Source organism: Myiozetetes cayanensis, unplaced genomic scaffold (assembly GCF_022539395.1).
Source record: "Myiozetetes cayanensis isolate MyiCay16 unplaced genomic scaffold, myiCay2020 scf15, whole genome shotgun sequence".
In the NCBI taxonomy this organism is placed as follows: Eukaryota; Metazoa; Chordata; class Aves; order Passeriformes; family Tyrannidae; genus Myiozetetes; species Myiozetetes cayanensis.
Window position 1 is genome coordinate 1000173 of NW_026087159.1, and position 23070 is coordinate 1023242.

General features: G+C 38.3%; 1 protein-coding gene across 2 annotated transcripts in view; it reads right to left on the reverse strand.

Annotated features, from left to right (window-relative positions):
• Nucleotides 1-23070, reverse strand: part of CHM (CHM Rab escort protein) — a 52559-nt gene that overhangs the window by 10538 nt on the left and 18951 nt on the right. For both annotated transcript variants that reach the window (XM_050310329.1, XM_050310328.1), the window contains exons 5-13: nucleotides 21741-22104; nucleotides 20191-20307; nucleotides 19428-19548; nucleotides 17282-17507; nucleotides 7907-7984; nucleotides 4237-4341; nucleotides 3649-3712; nucleotides 2983-3079; nucleotides 551-643 (exon numbers count right to left, since the gene is read on the reverse strand). In XM_050310329.1, the coding sequence (XP_050166286.1) occupies nucleotides 551-643; nucleotides 2983-3079; nucleotides 3649-3712; nucleotides 4237-4341; nucleotides 7907-7984; nucleotides 17282-17507; nucleotides 19428-19548; nucleotides 20191-20307; nucleotides 21741-22104 (1265 nt within the window). The remainder of the gene's footprint in view (nucleotides 1-550; nucleotides 644-2982; nucleotides 3080-3648; nucleotides 3713-4236; nucleotides 4342-7906; nucleotides 7985-17281; nucleotides 17508-19427; nucleotides 19549-20190; nucleotides 20308-21740; nucleotides 22105-23070) is intronic.

Below are 23070 nucleotides of genomic sequence, written 5' to 3' on the forward strand. Positions count from 1 at the left end.
GCTGAGCACCAGTCTGAGAACAACAGCAGGCAAAAGAAAACTAAGCAGCTTCCAGCACTGAGCACGTGTGGCAGCTGGAGGAGAAAGGCAGACCACGAACTTTTGGGGGTTTGATAACTACTGTTAGGGATACCCAGGTGACAGAAATCACTAAAACAGGACAGTGTGGAAAAAACCAGCTTCACAAATATTCCATTTCATTGCTGCATCCCTGAAAGATGTGCTGAGAAGCAAACATGTTTCATGGTAAAAAGAAAGTGTGAAAATTAAAAAGGTCTCAGACACTTACACCCTCTGGATACTGAAGTTAAACCACAGCTGAAGAAGACTTGGAACATCAGATCCCGGAATAAAATAAACCCAACATCTGTCTAATCAATCTCACTCTCAAGATAAATCCCTTTACTTTGAATTGCTGATCCTCAAGAGCAGCTCACCATATGCTGCCTCTGATGACAGATTCGGATGCTCAGTAACAGGTATTTTATTTACAACAGTAAATTATTTTAATGTAAAATAATATCTTAATACTTCATTTATTTACTCTTACCATTTTCTGCATTGACATTGAATAACTTCTGTACAACAGGCTCTAAATCTTCCCTTGCAGTTTGAGTTGATGGACAGGTTAAATGGACTAAATCTGTTAAAAGAGAACACAGACTAATTACAATTACCAATACACAGACAGATAAATAACATTTACAATTTTTAAAAGGCACAGCAGGCTTTTAGAAATCACAGTTCATCATATAAATCACTTTCTTCAACCCAGGGAAGTGCTGTATTATGGAAATACAGTGTATGTACAGCACACATATACAGTGCAGCTGTATTATTTGTGAAAATTCAGTTTTGTTTGAATAATGTGGATTTGATATTTAGATTTCTTGCTAATGTACTCGTTTCCATGAAAATAAAGTTGCTCAACTGTTCCTTTACTTGTTCTGCTTTGAAAGCTTACAAAATTGTGGACTCCTTAAATAAGATACTTGATGTAGCTCCTGACCTCTTTTCTGTTCCCCTGGTTTCTGTTCAGATACAGAACCAGCTGCTCTGCTGGATTTTACAGCCACTCATTCAGGCATTTAAAAGCCTCATCTTAAAACTTTTCATAAAACCACCTTAACAGACCCATTTGCCACTGAAAACTCCTCAGTACAGAAGTATCCACCAGAGCATCATGAAGGAATTTAACATAACTCTGTACAAAGTTTGAACTGATTAATTTTTTCTTCATTACTGTAAATTTCTGATCCACTTCACAGCAGTGCAGAGCTGGGGTATTATTTTAACTCTATCTGGCATTTTTCTCTTTTCCCTCTGAAGCCTGGCTGTTTTTGTTGTCATTATTTTCCAGTACATCACACAGATATTAAATAGGTTTCCTGCCCAGTCTGACACTGGCTCCATGAGGACCAGAAATTTAACCCTTCATGCTCCTCTTCCTTTAGGTTGCACACAAACAGATTATATTCAAACATCAATATTCATTTTTTATTCAACACAAACCAAAACTTCTGCCTAAAAGGAATACGTACTAAAAAAACTACAAGGAAACTGGTGGTGATAATGAAAGTGTCCCTGTACCCTTAACTAGATGTTTCCAATCCCAAACAATGGGATAAAATCTATTTTTCCCCTCAAAACCAGCCAGCTATAAATCACTGAAGTTCACATCATTTACTTTCTGTAAAATCTTTTTTATTATCCTTAAGGTTATGGCTGTGAGTCCCAGTCATCAGTATGTATTTTGATTATATTTGATTTACTCAGGTATAACTGCATTAGTTACAGTGGTTGCCAACATTTGTCTTCAAGTAATTCTTGCAGCCAGAAGAACGATGAGTTCAGTTCATGATTTCATCATTACACTCTCCAGTTTTAGGGCAAGTGAAGGAGTTTGGTTCCACTCAACTGGCAATACAGATGATGTGCCTGTCATTGATGCAGTGTGATCAAAGAGTGGATGTATTTGTATACTTATCTTAAATAATTGTTCCAAGGGGAAATCAGTCAGGTTAAAACCCATTTACAGATAATGATGTAAAAGTTTTTTAAAAGATTATGAAATATGTCTCATAACTGGAACTCAGCTATGCCTAATACAGAACTTCATTATTTCAATACATGAAGACAAATTTCATTAAGGAAGGCAGTGCCTTCTCTTCTGAAATGAAAGGAACTTATGGAGAAAAGTAAATAACTGAAACCTTAATATTTCAGCAACATAAAAAGCCTCATGAAATGAATAATTTATATCTGTTGAACATCAATTCTTCTTTAGTTTCACTTCCTGCTATATATATTTTGTGAACCTTTAAATAAAAAAAAAGAGCAGGTATTTAAGGGATAATTAATAACAACAATATGCCTTATGGCATTAAGTTCTTAATTACAAGCTTATAATTTTTTTATTATTATTCAAGTAGGAAATATAACTTTGAATGACTTCATCATTTAGTTCACTCTTCTTTCATATGCAAAGAACTGAGTTCAAGCCTAGGTAACAGTAAAATAATTATTACAGTTACTTATTCTTTTTGTTAAAAAGCATTGGGTCACCTCTAATTCTATTTATCTTCCACAAGTGTCCCAAATGGGTCATCTACTTTACAGAACAGAGTAGAAGAATTTAGAAAGAAAAATAAATACCCAGTAAGAACATTTTGTTGCTCATTTATTTCCAGTTCACATAAAAATACCAACAACTGAGTCCTAAAGCTCTGTACACAGAAAACTGTTAATGCAAATACTGGGCTGGCCCTTCTGGAAAGGTGATCTGTCCTATTTTTAGAATTCAAGAATCTAATGCGGCAACAAAGTTCTGAAAAGAACTGGTATAATTTTACCTCAAATATATCGTATCTATCACGACATACCTTCTCACCTATGCTCATAAAGGGACATAACCCCACCTCCAGCAGATAAAAAGCTCCCACTGTACCACTTTCAGTTTTGCTGCAGGGACCATTTACTCACAGGTGTCCTTCATGCAGGTCATGGTGGAGGAGCACAGCTCGATGACACAAACGGCTGCTCTGCCCCTTTCCACGGGAGGCACTGTCAGGATGGAAACCTGGGAAGCACAAGAGCTGGTGGTAAAAGCAGGGAATCGTGGAGGAGGAGGCACCGGCACAGCCCTCAGTAAGGGATAACTGCAGGCAGTGAGACAGTTTGGGTTTCTGGGAACCAAAGGGTTTAAGGAAGGATCTGACAGTGAACGGTAAGAACTTCCAAGAGTAAAAGAGGATGTGGAAGAAAAAGCAACTTTGAATGAAGTTTAGACATGATAAATAATTAAGTTAATAGAATACTAAGAAAAGCTAACAATTTATTACAGAGCAATCAGAAAGTAAGCAAAATAAACTACCTTAAAGATAGCAGCTTAGAAACTCTATTATTTATAGTGTGATTTTATTATTTTATTTTTATATTAAATATAGTGTAATCTTCCAAACATGAAAACCCAAGTAACTGAGCTAAACTAAACTAAAATTTGTAATGGTTTTATAGACTAAAACAAATTAAACAATTACCAGTAATTCTGGATTCAAGCAGAAACAAAAGCATAAATTAATTCCTCCCACAATTAAATATTTTATGCATAAAATACATAAAGTCAAGTGATACAAAACTGGTGTGTACCTGCTGCTCTGGGTCTGTGTTTAGTACAGACTGATCTGTAATGAGTACTGCTCTGGAGATCTGCCTACAATTAAAGAAAAGAATTATGTAAAAATAATTACATAAAAATATGATTATGTAAAAATAAAACATGTAAATAATAGCAACGTGGAATCCTAGTTTTGGAAATACCAAGGCTAATTCACCATACAGTCTTTATTAATGTGATTCTTAGTGGGATATTTTGCCTGTTGCTGAAGTAGGAACACATCTGGAACATTAGAACAGTATTTTCAGTGACCAAACTAGATAATGAGTAAATGAGTCAGTGCAGTTGTATAAAAAAGCTTGAATATTCTTTTGATTTAAAAAAATAATTTTTTTGGTCTATTTGACCAAGATTAGCAGCAGCATGTTCCAGGGCTTCAGTGTTCCAAGCAGCACGGGACACTTGGGATTCAGGGGAAATACAGCAGGGAGATCATGAACTGCAGTTTCTGCCCCTCCAGTGCCCAGGATTATTTCTGCACTGCACTCACTACTGCAGCTTTGCTAATAATATCTGCATTATTTTGAAGGCAAAGGCAGATCTGTCCAGCTGTTCCATACCTGTAACACACATTTCTGCATGTGCTCTCTGACAGGTAACTGTCTTCCACAATAAAATAGTTGGCACTTATTCTTTGTCCAAAATGATCCACAATAGCTTTGCACCTGTTCAAAAGAAAACCCAAATCATAATAAGAAATTTCACTATAGGGTAATAAATGCATGCATACGAAGATTTACTGCATAAATAAATAAGGTAAATTAGCTTTTCTTAACTTTTTCTTCAGGTATGACAATTACCTTTTAAATGAAGTTCTTCTGAATGACTCTATCAATGTTTCAGTCAATTTAACATACAGGACTCAAACCAGTCAATTTTACATATATTCCTGTAGTCAAATTCAACAGGTACCTTGAAAACAGTAACTAAAAGAAGTGTAACAGTGTTTTAACAGACAGCATTCTCAGGGTTTCAAATTCTATTCAACATATGCTTCACTTGCAACTTTATAAGTTTTCCCTTACTATTAATTTCAGTGATTTCATTCTCAAGCTCTCATTTGAATACTGCAAATAAACAAGGAAGTTGGAGCTGCTGCAGTTCATTTCTAATTATAGCCTTTCTTATTGTTTATGGAACAATTTTCCTGCCACCCCCCAACCATTATCAGAGGGGAAAGGTTGATTAAATGTCATGTTGCATCACTCAAAGCCAGCAAAAGCAACGACATGTTTTATTTTCCTGCTAAGTGTTGTTTCCTCTCCTTTGTTCAGGAATAGCATCAGGTCATACGTGTGATAAGATTTTAAACTGAGAGAGAGAGAGAGAGTGCTTTAATTTCAGTCCCACTTCACTTCAAAGGGTGATGCTGAGAGAATTTCTTTCAAGTGCTGCTCCCAAATCCAGCAAACACTTGTGCACTGACGTTATCAGGTCTCTGTCATCTGATCTGTGTTGGGACAATGAATCATCCCAAACCCTCCATTGACCTTCCTTCAATGTGTCGAGATAAAAGGATGAAAATTAGAATCCATCTCCTTGCAGTGCCACGAGTTATAAATGTACTTTATAGGGCTCATTATCCAAACTAATGGACTAAGGGCGACATCCTTGAAATGGACTCAGCAGCACTGCCAGAGCCAGCCTGCAGTATTTCAGATATGTAAATTACTGTGTTTGCTGCAGCTTTTTATGACAGATGTGTAAATGTCCATTTGTCACATCTCTTCCATTTTGAGACAGAATTATGTAATTGGAAGCATATGTAAAGTGTGATCAATGTAAAATGCCGACCACTGTTATGGAATTTTATCGTATGTACCCCCAAAAGTGACCTACAATAAACACAGAGAAGAGCAACAACAACAAAAGTATGATTCATGCACTCAGTGTGCTTTTTCCTCAACCTCAGAAATATGATGTGGTTGTTATTTTCTAACAGAGCATCAGAGTTCTACCAATAACACAGGATGTTCTAAAAACCTACTAATCGTAGACAGCAGACCTGGTACAATACATAAAAATTAGGTATTTTCAAGTGTATTACTAAAACCTTAAAACAGGGATGTCTACAAGTTTCTATACTTTCACCCTGTCTTCCCTGAGCCTTCTTTATGATAAACTATTAAAAGTACTACAGTAAAACAATAAAAATAACTGTAGAGTTGGAGATGAAATCCACTGGTGTCTGTGTGTACAGGTATGGGTAAGAAAATGTCAAAAAGCAATGTTAGCCATGTCTAGAAAGGAGTTGGAATAAACTCTGATAATATTTAGGGGCTTTAAATTAAATGCTAAACTAAAAGTTTGAAGAAAACCAAGGCTGCAGACAGAAGTATAATCTTCCCTTACAGTACCTAAACCAAGAATATCAAAGATAGTGAAAAAATAATTGCACTAAGATAGGGGTGAAGTGTGGAAGGCTGTGGGAGATGCTCTAAAATGAATCCTCCACAATGTGACTAAATTTCTCCTATGGTGAGTGTAAGCTATTTGTAACCAAGGGAAGCTGCCTCTGGAACACAGAGCCAGCTGTAGTGACAACCAGATATGAATTTGCCTATTACCAATTACTATTAATGGTCTGTTGACTCAAAAGCTCAGTATCTCATAAATAGCCTCATTAACAACTTGATAGCTGATTTTTATTAGGCAAAACACTGAAGCCCAAAGCCAAGAGGAAATACAGGCTGGTGCAGGGAGAGAATACACAGTGAGGATGGAGATAATATGAAGAAAAAAAAGGGTAAAGGAAACAGTGATGTGAGATGTGTTGTGCTTCTTCATATTCACCACCAGAGAATGGCATTATTAAAAGCCCAATGTTGTAGGAATACTGAAAGTCTGGTAACAGCCTTTAAAAAGTATTTCAATAATTCTGTTCCCCAAAAATCTATTCTTCAATTTTGAAATGTTGTAAGTGAACCAGGAAAGCAGCCTAATAAGCCTAAAAAAAAGACACTTGGAACCTATGTTGAACCCTGGGGAACTTATTAGATTCAAAACATAAAAGCAGGTTAATGGAAAAGCAGCACTCCACTTGTTCTGGAACACACAGAACCTTATAAAGAAAATATTAATTTCAAAGGTCTTCAGAATGTCCCCCTAAAAGAGCAAGTTAACTGTTTAAAGATTATTGGAAAATAAAGCTTCCTGCAGTCACAGTTCAAATATTAGTGTTAAAACAGAGTTTCTCAAAGGGGCACAGTTTCATCTGCATATGAATCATTCATTTAGAACAACACACATGAGGAAATGCTATCACATTTACATCTCACAATCTAGAAGTGTGCAATGAACTCCAGAATCTCCAGGAACTGAGAATAGAAAGATAAAATCTGCTGTTTATACAGGGAAAAACAGCTACTACTTGACCATGCCATGACAAATGCAGCTCAAGGAATCCAATGTGCAGTGCAACTGGGAAGTAAACACATCCCCCCCATCATTTATAACTACTAGTTTTCCTAATAAAATGTTATTACATGATTTCCAACTTAATTTTCAAAATTTTCAACTGAACATCTAAAACTTTCAGTTATATAAACTAAGCTGAAAACACACTCTTAAGAGAGTAAATTCTGCAGTTAGGCTGATAACTGATAGAATGTGTGCAGCAGAAACAAACCAATTTACAGAGGTGTGAAAAATGCCACTACTGGAAAAACTCTGGGTTGATTTTTCTTAGCTCAACTTTAAACCTGCCCACAGGTCTGATATCGTTGTAAAAGAATTTATTCTGGGATAAGAGGGCAGCATAGTTTATGACAACAATCTACCTAAAAACTCATTAAAGTCTTTTCTCTTGGAGTGACATGCATTATCAGCAAAGATTAATCTGATGAGTCTTTAGGTGAGCTCCATTTTTAAAAATGCAATAACAGAGGGCTTTGTTGTCATCTGATGAAAATCAATTAGAGTAGGTAAGGCCACAAGGAAAACTAACATCACTCATCACCAGCCCCCCGGCAGCTGAAATGATTTGTCTTCCAAGCTTGGGTGATCAGGAGCTGTAGTAATATCACAGGGAAATTAATTTAGTTTCTATATTCTAGACCCACTTTCCTTGTTCTGGAGGACCTATACACAAATTACTTTTAATCAAGGTTGATGTGTTATTAATACCAAGGAGGATCTTTGAAGAATCTTTTTTTTTTTTTTTCAAATTGACTCCCCACATTTTTCACCTGTATCTGGTGTAGAAACAGAAGGTTACTGTGTCACCCTTACCTGCCAGAGGCTTTGTCCACCACCAGGCACCGCACGGGGTGGCGAAGGCAGTAGATTCCCCCAAACACAGCACACAGCCTGGGAACAGGGCAAAACAAAGGTTATTCCATCCCAGCCAAGGGGGACCCCTGTGTGGCACAGCCAGGCCAAGCTCTGGGCACTCTGGGAGGATGCACTGACTGACTTGATGGGCCCCAACACACGACAGAGTGGAGCTGCTGGAGCCAGTCCAGAGGAGGCCACGGAGATCTCCAACAGCTGGAGCTCCTCCGCTCTGGAGCCAGGCTGGGAGAGCTGGGGGGTTCACGGGAGAAGAGAAGGTCCTGGGAGACCTGAGAGCCCCTTCCAGGGCCTAAAGGGGCTCCAGGAGAGCTGGAGAAGGACTTGGGACAAGGGGATGGAGGCATAGGAGAAGGGGGAATGGCTTCCCACTGGCAGAGGACAGGGTTAGATGGGATATTGGGAAGGAATTTTTGGCTGTGAGGATGGGGAGGCCCTGGCACAGGGTGACCAGAGATGCTGTGGCTGCCCCTGGATCCCTGGAAGAGTCCAAGGCCACGTTGGACCAGGTTTGTAGAAACCTGGGCTAGTGGAAGGTGTCCCTGCCCGTGGCAGGGGGTGGGACTGGATGGTCTCTCAGGCCCCTTCCAACCCAAACCATTCTGTGATGTTATGATTTTGAAGTAAAGATTTTGGTATCTGTTCATAGATGGTCAACTTGAAAACTTTCACTTTTCCAGCATGACTTCCTAAAGCAGAATTAATTTTGTCATTCAAATATCCCATGAGATAATTCAAAGACAGCTCCACGACCCCTTTTAAACCTGGATGGCAGCACAGCAAAGGGCTGGAGTGTGTCCCCCACCCACACCACCATCTGAGCTCACCCCAGCAGGCCCAGCCCAAGGAGCTGTCAGCACCAGCACTGACACTGCCCAAACTGGAACACCCAGTTCCCTGAACACCCCTGTGCTCATGCAGAGCAGCAGAGTATCCCCATGTTGAATCCCAGCCTTGGCTGGCTGGAGATTGTTGGAGATGACACAAAGGTTAAACATCCACTGAAGAATTATTAGAGAGCCTTGAGCTACAGGCTGATTATCTCTAATGCTGCAATCAATGGCTCCTTGCCTGACAAAGCAGATACCAGTATCTTTCAAACCAACTCAGATGAATTTATGTCATATGTTATATATAAGAATAGCGCTATTAACTTAATTATAACTAAGATTCCTGAGTTCAAAACATTAAATTACATTTTTCCTTTGACTTCAACCACAGTCATGGGCTTTTTGATATATGCACTTGATTTTTCTAGTGTGCTTTGAAAGAACTTTGCTGCTTGGTTGCACAAAAATGTGAATTACTTATTTCCAAGAGTAGCCTTCTATCCAGGGAAGGAGGGCATGACCTGTTTTCATAGGAGGCCAGTAGAAAACTTCTCTTTTTAAATGAAAATGGAAAGGAATTTTGATTGTGTTGTTAAACAATTACAGAGGGCCAAAATACCCATTAAAACAGCCCAGCACGAAAAATGACACAATCAGGAAGAACTTGCCAAAATTATTTAAATACAGAAACTGAAATATTAAACTAAATGGCACCCCAGTAATTTATGACAAAGTAAAATCATTGTGCTAACATTACTTTCATACAATGGGCTATTCAAGATGATTTGACTGTACTTCAGGTACAAGGCAACTCTTTGATATCATTAACTCTAAATGACAGACATTTAAACTGATATTACTCTAATTAACTGGCGACTGCCTACCCCAATAATTCAAGTTTTGCTGAAAGATAGCAACAACACTGTACTCCGCTTCAACTCTGCCCTGCTGACATCAAATCATATTACAGCTAAATTAAGAGTTGTGAAAATTTTTGGCCTGGTAGCCCTCCATCATCCACAGCCTTTAAATGCCATTTCAGTCCCCAGCAAGGCAGGACTCAGCAGTTGCAGTTTTTAATACGGCTGTGAAACAATAGGACATATTAAAAGCTGAGGTTTTGACAGCATATTCACCATGATTTATGAGTTTGTATATAATTTGATTATTCTATTAATTTTACTGATTACTGATTCAGCTAATACGGTGAAGGTCACTTACAAAATAAATCTTCATTACATTCCACAGAAAGTAACTGCCTCCAACTAGTTGTTTTCTTTAATTAAACACTAATGTAACAAGAGAGAAAATAGGCTGCAGGGTTGCTGCATCTGTTGATACAAGAGGAGTTTACTGCTTTGATGTAATGCTCTCTGGTATTAATTGAACAAAAATAGAATGTGTCTCCATCTGACATCTCGATTTCCAACCCAGAGATACCATAAACACACAGAAATTACAGACTTACCCTCAGTTCACTCCAACTACAGAAAAGAATTTGAAAACTGTATCACAGTTTTACACCAAAAAAATAGTTTGTATTTCTAGCATCTAAAGTCTTCTACTTTCTGAAATTCACTGAGTAATTAATTAAAAAACTGGCTATTTTTCTCTCTAACTGTACAGTTTTTTATAGTGAAAATTGTTTGCTTCTCTCCTTAAAGCTGAACACTGCATGTCCAGCACAGCAAGCTTTGGAGAAAGATCAAAGAAAAACATGCCAAGTGCTGAATTAATGAATTTTCCTTTTCCAATTTATTTTTACACACAGAGCAAGCTGTGACCTGGTTCTTATGTTAAATTCTGTGTTTTCTGGAAGGTCTCTCAAACATCAGCATTTCCTCCAATGTTGCTGCGTGTTCTAAAAACCCTGACAACCAGAATACAGACAAAGCAAATAATTAAAATGGCTATAGTCTAAAAAAAACAGATGGTTAATCTTTCCAATACATATTTCCCATACAAAAGTCAGTGTTCCCCAAATCAACCTAAAAAGTTATTTACAAGGAAGCCTTAAGAGAAGTAAAAATGATTATGTTTTTTTGCAAACAGTTAGAAGTTTTGAAACTTTATCTGGGCAACAGTAGTCAGAAAAAGTCCCATAAAACTCTAAAGTAAATCCAGACATTGTCCAAAAATAATGAGGGATATGATAAAATATGGGGCTACTGTCAGCAAAAATGCAAAATCTGAGGTGAAGAATTTGAGACTAAGTCTACAGTAAGCAGTTCCACAGACACGAAGTTTTGTCAAGAATGTCCGTAATTACAATGTAAAAGTGCTGTTTCTTAACATAACAGCATTATCACCCCTAAATTTTTCAAAGATACCCCAATTAACACCACTTTTTAATGAATCTAGGTTGAGCATCATTCTCTGGGATGCTAAACTCAAAACCCAGATGATTTATATGAAAGTGAGGTGAGAATCCATCAGGAAACACGTCCAACTATTTCACAAGCGTCCTAGAAATTATGGTTAAAACACTGTGGGAATTGCCAGAAATTACCACAGAGCTGGAGAGGGGAAAAAAAGGAAAAAAAATTATTTAAAAAGTCCAGTTATTTCTGTGTTGCTGTGATGGCAGTTACCCACAAACTCACTCCCAAGACTCATCTCTGTGGAAGGATGGGACCTGCCTGGCTCTAATTCCATCGCCCTTGTTCCAGAGGAACCTCACTCAAGGTCATCCAGCTGCAATTACACAACAACTGTGCCCTCCAGAGACCCGTGGGCAGAGGCACAAAACCAGTGACTAGAAACCAGTCACTAAGCATTAGCTCATCTAGAAAACCCATTTATTTGCTCTTTGCCTCCAGAAAAGACATAAAAATTCAAGTTATCTTAACCCTCAGTGAAATTCAAGGACTGTTTTACTAATTCCCTCATGTTTTGGGAGCCCCTTTCTCTGTCTTTAGTTTAACGAAAAAGGACTTTGCTAAATGCAATTTGCCTTCACATCCCAGATTTGCTCCAATAATAAACAATCATGTCATTTCCACAGATCTCCTGATAATGCTGTAACATATTCCCACATCTGAGTCATAATTCTCAGGGAGACCTTGTAAGTCACATCTGCACATCCCCACACAGCCAGAGAGCAATTTCCTGGCTAAGGGACTGTTAAAAGGCAATACCAAATCATGTATTAAATATACATCCCTCATATTATCATCACTGTCCTAATTATTAAATCTTGAAAAAGCATCTCATGATAGCATTTGTATTTTGTGCTTTTAGGTTCCAAGTGTGATTTTCAAATGTTACAAGAATGTTCAAGAATGAGAGCAGGCCAATGTGATTCTAACACCTATAATTTCTGGACTGAAAACTTTTCCATGCCTAGTTAGGGATCTGAAATCAATACACTTTGACAAGATCCATATGATCCAGAGCATCCCATGTGATATATTCTATTGGTTGAAGCTATAAACTCCTGCAGAACACTGTACTTCTGGTCAGGGAAATAAGGAGGAGCAGAAAAGCTCTGTTTAAAGAATAATTTCCAAACATGAAAGAATTGACAAACACTCCCTGAGAAGAAAGAAAAAAAATCTAAACTGGGAAGGTATTTTGTGAGTTTCATACGTTTAATGCATTTCACAACAAAGGTTATTTCCAAATTAAAAGTCTTTTCCTGTCAAATTCTGAGGAAAAATGTGGGCAAGGACACAAAAGCATTCCATAGCTTTATTAACGACAAGGCTCACTGATCTGTGAATAACCTGAAAAAAATGAAGATTATTGAGTTACTTTACCAATCTATCCATCCATCACTAGTGAACAGGTCTCAGAATGATGGATTATCTCACTTCCCTCATGTTTATCCCAAGCAAGAGTTTCTCCTCAGAGGGAGAAACAAACAACTGATCCTACAAACAATCCTGCTAATTATGCCTGCCTGTTTTGCATTCATCTGCCAACAAAGTGAGGAGAAATACATCACGTTTGTCTTTAAAAGCCCAACTACATTTGAAGTTTTATTATTTCCTTGAAATGCAGCTGGAAACAAGAGGAAAGCAGCGCTGCAGCTACTCACAGATCCAGTATTTCAGTACAAACCAGAGAACAGTGACAAGTTATCAGTAATTTCAATTCACATTTTCAGGTGCAGAGAAATGGAGTAATTGTAAGTGGTAAGAGATATGTAAAAGTGAAAATGAAACAGAGGACTGAACTCGTATCTCACACACAGCCCATGTTTTTTAAATCACCTGTGACTGTTTCACACTTGCACAGAACTGCACACGTGCTGAGACTCAAATCTGTCACATCTGATTGTACAAGGAATGAACAGTATCTGAATTTCTCATTAAAATGCCAAATCACAGGATTAACAAACACAAAACTTCTGTATTTTGCTTACAGGTAGAGTCATGACACTCATGCATGGAGTTAATTGAAAAGGGTGTTGTACTCAAGTTTTAATATATCCATTCTAAGTGCTTATTCCAGTCAGGTTTCCTGAAGTGTGGTCTTGATTTCAGACCACTAAAACCTTCCTAGAGATTGTAACAGGGACATAATTGGGAATGTTAAAGGACCTAAGACCACCTCAGAAGCTCTGACACTTGCAGTAGATAATAGTGCACATGTAAGGGTAAACACTGATTATTCATTTTTAAATACATACAGGAACCCTCCAAATCAATCACACAGTCCACCTTCTCTCAGCCTGGACTCTCAATCTTCCTGTAAATATGGGGACTAAAAGAGATGGGACTTCTTAATCAGATCTTTCCTCCATCACAAAATTACTGCTGTCACTGTCACTGAGACAAAAATTACCAATTTCAGCTGGAATCTGCAGCAACTGCTAAAAAGGGTGACATTGCCCACCAAATACAGACCCTATGGAGAAGTGAGTGATGGCCACAGAGGTGAGGCCACAACCTCCACTGTCACCCACTGCAAGCACTGGCCATGGGTGAGGAGAGTCATAAATGAGAGAATTCCTCTCCAAAAAGACCTGAAAATTACAAGCATGTTTAAGTGAGGTGAACTGTAAAACAAACTATTTGAAAAAATATTTGGAAAATAGCATTCCAAACACTCCTGAAAATCATTAAAAAAATCCAAAGGTTTTTTTGCTTCTGAAAAAGTGGATGAAAGGAGATTCAAGTAACCAAAGAAGAATCCTGTAAAGCATGCAAAAGCAGCTATGGTCTCATATTCAACAACTCTTTCAGACTTTTAAGTAAAGTATCTTTTTTCCCCTATTACAAAGGAAAATTTGAAAGCTGACAATTTTAACATTAACCTCCTAAATCAGCAAATAAAATAAAAAATCACACTAAATATTCTAGATGTTGTGTCACTGAGACTTTACTGTGATGCCCAATTCTAGTTTTGTTTTGGGGACGTTTTTTCAAGGAAAGGAAAGCTGGGTCACAGATTGGCAACACATGTGTTAACAGCAAACTGCAAACCAGACTTTGCTTTTCCCTGGATGTCTCAGACATTGACCTTTTGGTGTCTTACATTTTACCACATCATTCTGATGTTCCCCAAGAATGAGATATTATTATATTCATTTTTGCTAAGCTTCAAAGTACTGCTATATCATTAGAAAGGAAGAGACAGAACAGTTTTGTGCCACGAAGTTTGAAGCAAAGGAAGCAGTTAAAGGCCAGTAAAGTTTTGCTGCTGGGAAGAGCACGAGGCTTCCAATGCCCTTCCCTGTTCCAGTAATCCAATCTGTGGAGACAGAAACCTCACATCTGTACCTCAACATACTGGGATGTACATTCTAGTGATACAAAAGTTTTAAGTTTCTCTCCTAAACCAAAGCTGCTTAAAGCAATAAAGAACTAACGCTGCTTTCGCTGGCTCAGGTGTCGTCAGCAGTTCTGAAGCCTTGTGGTGTTTATGCAGGATTCATTTGGGATGCAAGGATGTGACTTCCAAACGCCTTTGGCTCGTTCCCATCAATATGCATGTGTGCCATTTATAACAGTAGCCTTGATGAGAACACACAGTGTCACTGGCTGCAAGGAACGCTTAAGAGCTTTACATTAAACAGAATATACAACAGTGGTGAGAAATCACAGGGCAGGTGACACCTTCCCCTGATAAGCTGGTGATAAAAGCTCTGGGCTGTGATCTATTGGCTCTGTGTCACCACTCTGCTCCCCAGCCTGAGCAGCATTCCTTGGATACGGCTCACTTTTAGCAAGACATAATCCCGAGGGAAGACCACAGATAAGGATTGTGATTCACCTCAAAAAATATTGTGATTGCCTCCTAAATTGTTTCCTTGAAACCAAAGACAATTTAAACAGAAAAACTGTATTAGAATGTTTGTAACACAAACCTTTGGAAAGTATAGTTCCTTCTTGGTTTGACACATTAATTTGCTTCAACTGTTAAAATACCATCTTCATTGCAGGACTTTACATTTTAGCAAAAAAGCCCCTAAAAAGCAGCAATCAATGGACATAAATAGAAAGTTCAGGCCATCTGAAGAATTCCTGTCATCATGGAATGATTTTATGATAAGAATATTTATAATACTTCTAGACAGCACCTATAGCTAACTCTTGAAATATACTGCTGTTACAGACCTAAAAACTGCATGTGCGGGCTAATAAACAAAATAAAGCCAAAGGGATTTCAGGAATGCAAGAAAAATTATATAGAGAAGAACATACTGGGGAAAAATACAACAAAAATTCTAATTTTAATTATAAATTTACTTCTTTTTCCCAGGTACTTGAAGGCAAGGAAGGCCTAACTGCCCAACTAGTATACTGATAATATTTTGATTTATTAATCTGTTGGTCACATACAGATACCTGGTCTCTCATGAAGTCCATCCATAAAACCCACAAACACAAGTCCTATTACATTACTGCATTCAGAGTAGCTGCCTCAAACAATTCCTGTTCACAGGTTGTCTGTCCAACCACCTAATTACACAGATCCACATCTTTTAAAATCACCACATAAACACAGTTTAGGGAACAGCTGAAAGGCTACTGATGAAAGATGGTACCAAATAACATTTTCTACTCAGTGGAGTACAATTATCCCAGAACGTTTCTATCAACACATAATTGCATCTATCCTACATACAGCCAAACAGGCTCAAGCTGCTAAGGCCATTCTTCTGGCAGTAATTTAAGTACTGTTCTGGAGAAGAGAAACAGAATCTATCAAAGAGACAAGACAGGAAGATAATTCCCAACATCGTGCTGCAAACCAGAATTTAATAGTAGCACACATGTAAAAGGCAGAACTTGTCCACCACAAACAAAGTAGGTAAGAGCCTGCACTGCTATTTAAAGGACTGATGTACAAATATATCACTCAGACAAACTGGTCTCACCAGGCAATGCTGCCTTTTTTAAACAAAGCTCATGTTTATTTCAGACCTACAGGTTACCACATTAAAACCCACATGGAGCAGATGGAAACACTGACTTGCCAGCAAAAGCAGAGAGGAGAAAAACACCCTCAGCCTTTTAAAAGCCAGTTGAACTGTTGGAAACAACTGAAAATTGAAACCACCCACCCTTTGCACAGGGATTCCTGATGGTCCCCAAAAGCATCACTCACCAGCTCCACTACTGGGACCACGGGACACCTCAGGAGTCAGGATAAGGACACTGTCACTTGACCACAGGTAACTAAAGAGCCTGAAGTGGATCTTGTTTTATCCTGCAATCTATTTGGTTTTTTTTTTTTTTCTTTTAATTACTTCCTAAGGCTCAAGAAGTGGAGAACATATGGCTGCTGTTTGAGATGTCAGAATGTAAAACTGCAGCCTGTGTGTGGCTCAGTGCAACGGGATCCTCCCTGCTCTTCAGTTCATGGGGGGAAGCTTCTGGTCTAGACACACCTACAGAATGATGCCAAGAGGATAAGGACATGATTTCACATCAGTTGCCCTGTTTGTACAAGTTTGTGATATAAGAAAGGTGAAAGAATTAGGTTTTGATTTAAATCTAATAATAAACCGCACACGTGGCACAATTTTGCTTCTTTCATAAAAATCCAGCCCATTATTTTATATCTACCCATAAATGGCAGATGTATTCTCAGCATTAGTTAGTTACACAAATTAACAACATGTATCTTCCTGCAACTTCAGGGAAGACTAAAGCACAAATTTTCTCAACCCACCCCAAAGCACAGCCACCCTTGTGGACACACATCACTCTGAGTCTCTTCTGCCAGATTTAAAAAGTGACAGCTCCATGTGAGTTAAATTAGGGCTTTCTCATCTCCTAGGACTTATCACCACAGGCAGCCACCAGCTATTACGAGGTGCATTTGTAACACAATGAAAACTGTTACAGAGGATTACAGGAGAGTCATCTCCAAATTTTTTTTCCCTGTTTCTTTTCGGAGCGAAGGGAATTTCACAGCCAATGAAAATGTGAAGCACATAAAACCAACAAGAACCCGTAGCAAGGAGATTCCTATTGACTGCTATCTATTAATTACCTTTTGGGAAGGCGTGGATTGGGTAAGTGGAGTTTACCTGCAGAAGCACTGGGGGATCTCCCCTTGCCCATAGAGAGGGAACAGAAACGGGGTATTGCCGTAGCGGCCAAGGCACTGCAGGAATTTTTTTGTTGCCTGAAGACCGTCCAGGGTCGTGCTCTCAGTCTCTGAGACCATTGCGATGGAGTGAAGGATGAAGTGCTGCAAGCTGGGGGTCAACTTCCTTGTCTGCAAGAACTGAGCAAACGTGCTGCTCTCGTGGTCTGAGGAAAGAGCACATTGAGGTGGAGAGCAAAGTGTAACTCCTGGATTGTCCCACATGCTCCAACTTACACAAGTGCCTCTACATTTCAATAAACAAGCGAGTTTTTCAACAAACATCCTGCTGAAAATGGATCACCCAAGTCAATGAAGTTCAAGAAATTTACTCCCACAGGGTGAGTTTTCTCCCAAGACAGAAATATCACTCCATTAAAATATTTCAAAATACCACAAAACCACTGTGGGGCCCCCAGACTGTAAATATGGCTTCACCTACTCATTCTGTTAGACTTGATCTGACTCCATCTCCCAGTCCTGAGAGAAAAGTCCTGGATAAAGCCATCAGTAACTGAGAAACACTTCCATCAGTGCACAGAGCAGTATTATCAAGCTATATATTCTGTTCAAGATTCAACCACTGCTTTACTACAAATGTACCTTACTGCCCTTTGTACAGCCATGCAGTAAGTCATGGAACAACAGGGTTTGGGGGTTTATCATTCTAAAAAAATTCTCAAGTTTTTCCTCACTTCAGCTTCTTACATAACTCTGTATTTTACAGAAAAAAGCTCTAAAAAATTCTTTACTCTCATGAACTCTCCCTATTAAAAGTCTGCCTTCCCACGAATGCAGTGATCTCATCAAGAGCAATTTTAAATTTCTCAAGTCTTTACAGTAGCCTAATCTGACTCAAAATATTCCCAACTACTTCCCAGGCTATTTTCAAATGTAGGAACAAAACGTGTTTAACTGTTTCTGGAAGTAAAAACGAATCTGATATTATTCAGGCACATAAATCAATGGATTCATTTAAAACTGATGTGGCATCTCCTTTTTTTACTAATAAATTTTCTAAATACCACCTATAATCCTCACTCTGGGAACCTCCACTTCTTCCAGCAGCAGCAAACTGGGATCACCTGTAATCAATAAACCACTTCAGCCTAATGAGTCTTTCCCCCCTCAGGATTTTCTGGAGTTCATTACAACCTCCTTCTCCTAATCTTACCAGATCTCAATACTGACTCATTTTCTCTTGTATATGTTTAAAATTATTTTCTCTAATGTTTGTACTAATCTAAGAGTCTTGTTCAAGTCTTCAGACCACTGTCCCAACAATTACTTCTCCTTAACACTAGATCCCTGCAAAAACACTGCCTGGTCAAGCTACTGTCAAGCTCCAAATTCACTGACTTCTTTTAGTCTGAAACTTCAGTATCTGAACTACTCCTCTTTCCTCATTATTTCTTTTTGACAGTTTTTTTTTCTTTGCTTTAGTTTACTTTTAGTCTCCAAGAACTGAGAAAGTCACTTCATTCTTCGAGCACAAATGAAAGCATCTTCCTCCTGTCAGACAATTTCCCTCTTTGACCCAATGCTCATTATTCTCCACACATTATACCTCAAATCTATTCTGATTTCCTCTTATCTAAGTAAGTCAAGAGTTGATAAAGGCACTTTGAACCTGCCCTCTACAACTACAAGGCATTAAATTACATTAACTTCCAAAGTTAAAAAATTCCATTTTCTCCATTTCTGATTTTGTGGTGACATATTGTTCAGGTTTACACAGTATCCAAAAATTAGAAAGAAAAATCAGATACATGACATTATTTAAAAAAAATACCTAGGAGGGGGAGGAAATACCTAAAAATGATAAAAAGCATTTTGCAACCTTGATGTAATATATAATTTTGCTGTTAAAGAAAAATGTAAATAATAAATGATGTGGGAACTAGAAGAGTAAGTGCTTAAGTAGAAGAATTTAACACTGAAGTGAAAAGGTCATGAAAAGGTCAAAGCATACTTTGAAAATGAATCCATAAAAACAAACCGTGTGAAAACACAGGAGAGCTCTCAAAATTGTGCCTCACTGAAAGAACTGCCAAGAAGGGAGTGTGCCCTGTTCAAGGAGACACTACCTTGGTATTCCTCAGGGTGCTGTTCATAGTCCAAACAAAATGTCAGGAATTTCATTAGCATTCTCTTCTCCACCATGGTGAGCTGTCTGCTGTTGAACACATCTGCTCTAGAACAAGGCACCTGCAAAAAATTTGTTAATAACTTCGGATGTAAAAGCATCAAGCAACATCAATCTGAATACCTAAAAAATATTTCAAATTACTGTTTTCTACTGTAGTTATTTTCTTACAGATTCCTTTCCATTATTTTCTATTACAACTGTAATAAAAGGTACCAATTTTCCACAATAAGAGTATTTTTAAATCTTTTTCAGCCTCTTCCCTTTTTTATTTCCCTTCAGGTTCACTTTCACTTGCATCTCTGACTGCAGAGTAACTCAGTAGAGTTTGTATTAATTAACTGTGCCAACATCTCCTGTTGCCATCACCCCACTGACTTCTCCTGTAAGTAGCAGAGACAAATCAAGTCTCTGCTATGAATTTTAAAACCTAAACCATATGAATTTTTAAGGATTAACTGCCCAGTCAATCGTGGCCTAAATATTTAGCCTGAGGTAAAGATTTATGTCAATATACTGGACTGCACAATCTTATTTTGGTGGTTTTTTTTTTTTTTTTTTTTTTTTTTTTTAATATTTATATATAACACATGCAACCACCTTTTTTAAGGAAAAACACCAGTTTACTGTTACAAAATTCTCACAAAACCGATTTCAAAAAAAAAAGAGAGACTGAGCAGAGGCAGCAGGTTGTGTTACAGTACCTGCTCCACCCTCCCTTCCCGGAAGGCCAGAATTCGTGTGGCGTTCTTGAACTCGGCGTATCTGCTCACGTTGGACTTAATGAGAAGGTCAATCAACAGACCCCGGGAGAAAAGCAACTGCTCAGGGAGGAGAGAAAAAGGGTGAGTAAACAGGATCAGTCAAGTCCCTCAGTGAATCCTCAGCAGCTGTTCCCTAAGTTACCTGAAACGACAGGGTCACATTTTCTACAGGTAAATTCCATAACCCCCAGTTAAGGTTTAGTAATTTCTGTTCTATTAATTTATAATTGGTTATATTTATTCTTTCTATAAGCTACAAATATACAGTGAAATACAGAAGGGACTGAACTGTAACTATGAACTGAAGATGTTTGACTGGATTGAAAAGTTTTGTGGTCCCGAGTAATTTGCAAGATGACACAGGAATTTTCCAAATAAAGGTTCACTGGAACGCCAGTGAGGACACTACAAGGAAGCCTCTGTCCCTGAGCCAGGGAAACACCAGTGCAAACTGCTGGTCTTGTCCTGCTGACTGTTCTCGTGTCTGAATTTCTGGAATTCGCTGCAATTAACACCGTGTCACACAGTGGGACAGAAAAAGTCTAAAAAATACAAAATAGTACGATCTGCTCAACCACTGTCCACTCACTGGTGTTCTCACTGATGGCCTTGCAATGATCCATAAAGTGGGATCGACATTTGGAACACAAAGTTTGCACCTTACAGTGTCTTCCCAAAGAATTTAATGAATTACTGAAGAAAGTTTCTTTTCCGGTTTCCAGAGGTTTGAAAAATCTTTTCATGCAGAATATGAAAAATTAAGCATTCAAAACTTCCCTGTATGGCAGAGCACACACACAGGCTAAAGCACAGAAGAAAAATTTCCACTGATGTACAATTTTCAAGGCCACATCCAAATACTCTAAAGCACATAAAGGGCAGATTCTAGAGTTAAAACAGCACAACAAATATGTCAGACTAATAGTTTCTCTTCTAAGTAAAATGCACACTAGTAGGAATTAAACACATTAATAACTAATTTTAGTCACCGTGTATGCTATGGATTAACTGCAATTATTTGTTCCTTCCAATAAAACGTATTACAGTTCAGTGCTTTAGTCTGAATACAGAGAAGGAATGAGAGTTTCACAGGGAAGTCACACACCCAGGAAGCACTCCAATCAGTAGATTACTTTTCATTTTAAAGAGATCAAAAATCCACATGTATATCGATTTTCCTTGTTTAAAAATATAATTTTTAACGGTACTATTTAAAAGGAGAAATTTTCCAAGTGTTGCTTAAGTACTAAATTTCATAAAATGTACTTTCATGGAGATATTTCTGAGCTATGTTTTATGGTTTCTTTGGTTATAAAGAAACACTTAAGAATGACATATTAAATAGCCCTTTGTTTTGAGGATAGCAAATCTTGAGGCAAGTGCCTCAAAAGCACTGTGTCACTCTCCTCAACATTCAAGATTTTTTAAAAATTTCAGCAATTCAAGCAAAGTAAATGTACTTTCACAAAAAGAAGTCACTCAGTTCCTACCTTGGAAACTAAATCAATATTAAACCTTCGGCCTTCTCGGACAATTTGGGAGTAGGTAATTTTCTTTGGCTCTTGGGCAGGAGTTTCTGAGGGCGTAGCTTCTGTCTGTCCCAATTCCAGAGTGGACTCTCCAGGAGAACTTTCACTCCCAGAGGTGGTTCCTGCCCCATTCCGTTCCGTGGCACCCGCTGGCTCTGTGCCCGTGTCCTGCTCTGGCTCCCGGCTCTCCGGCTCCGGGCAGGGGCTCTCCACTGCTGGACACTCTTCCTCTGATCCTGGAGAAACCTCCTTGGCACCAGAGGCTCCAAGGACAGGCAGCTTTGGCAGTGCACCAGCTTCTTCAACACCTTCAGCTGAATCCTGACTGATTAAAAACACAAGGGGAGAAAGAGGGGGGAAAAAGTCTTGAAGAGTCTTAAAAATTCGTTTAAAGTTTTGAGTCGGTGCCAGAATGAAAACCTTCCTAGAAAAAGCATTAGAATTTCTTTATCCTGACCAAAACAGGTGTACCCCCCACTAAAGAACTCTGGTTCTTTGACTGCAAAGCTGTATTTCAAGAAGACTTTTTTTATTGAGAAAAAAAGAACAACAAAATTTTGGGTTCTTATTTTACACGTACTCAAAAGACGGGAGGATCTCAAAGTGAACATCAAGACCCTCATGGTGAAACAGCACACAGCTATAGAAACAACATAAATGTAATATTTTAAAATAGAAACAGTAAAGCAATTCGATTTGGTGTTCCCTATGGATTTAAAACACCTTTAAAACTGAAATGCAAATATGCATTAAGGTGGGATATTGTAAAAACCAAGTTTACAGGAGAGAAACAGAAGAGCTTTACAGGCTGAGTCTCCTTTGCAGCCCCGATCCCAGCAGGTCCATGGAACACCAGGCCACTTTGACCCAAAGTTTAAGTAAAATCTTCGGATTCCTTTTTCAGCTCTGCCCTTGCATTCTAATCAGCTGTTGAAGTAACACTTGTTTTTATGCAAGTGCTCCAAATTTGTGCTGTGGTTGGAGGCAGCCACTCACAGGAGGGACGTTCCCAAACAACATTTACTCTGCACAGGCCGGTTCCTTTTCACAACATTCCTTTAAAATTCCCCTCATAAAGCAGCCCTCCACTTTTAATCTCCTCTACTCTTTTTATCCTGATCTTCAATGACACCTACCTTAGAAAGTAGTACTTTTGAACTTGGTTTAGTTTACACTACCAGCTGAGATGAATCAAATCAATGTTATTGTAAGTGAAAGGACTTCAGCAATAATTCCACGCTATCTTTTTATCTTCATACCACAAGCCATTAATGCACTGAATAAACAATTT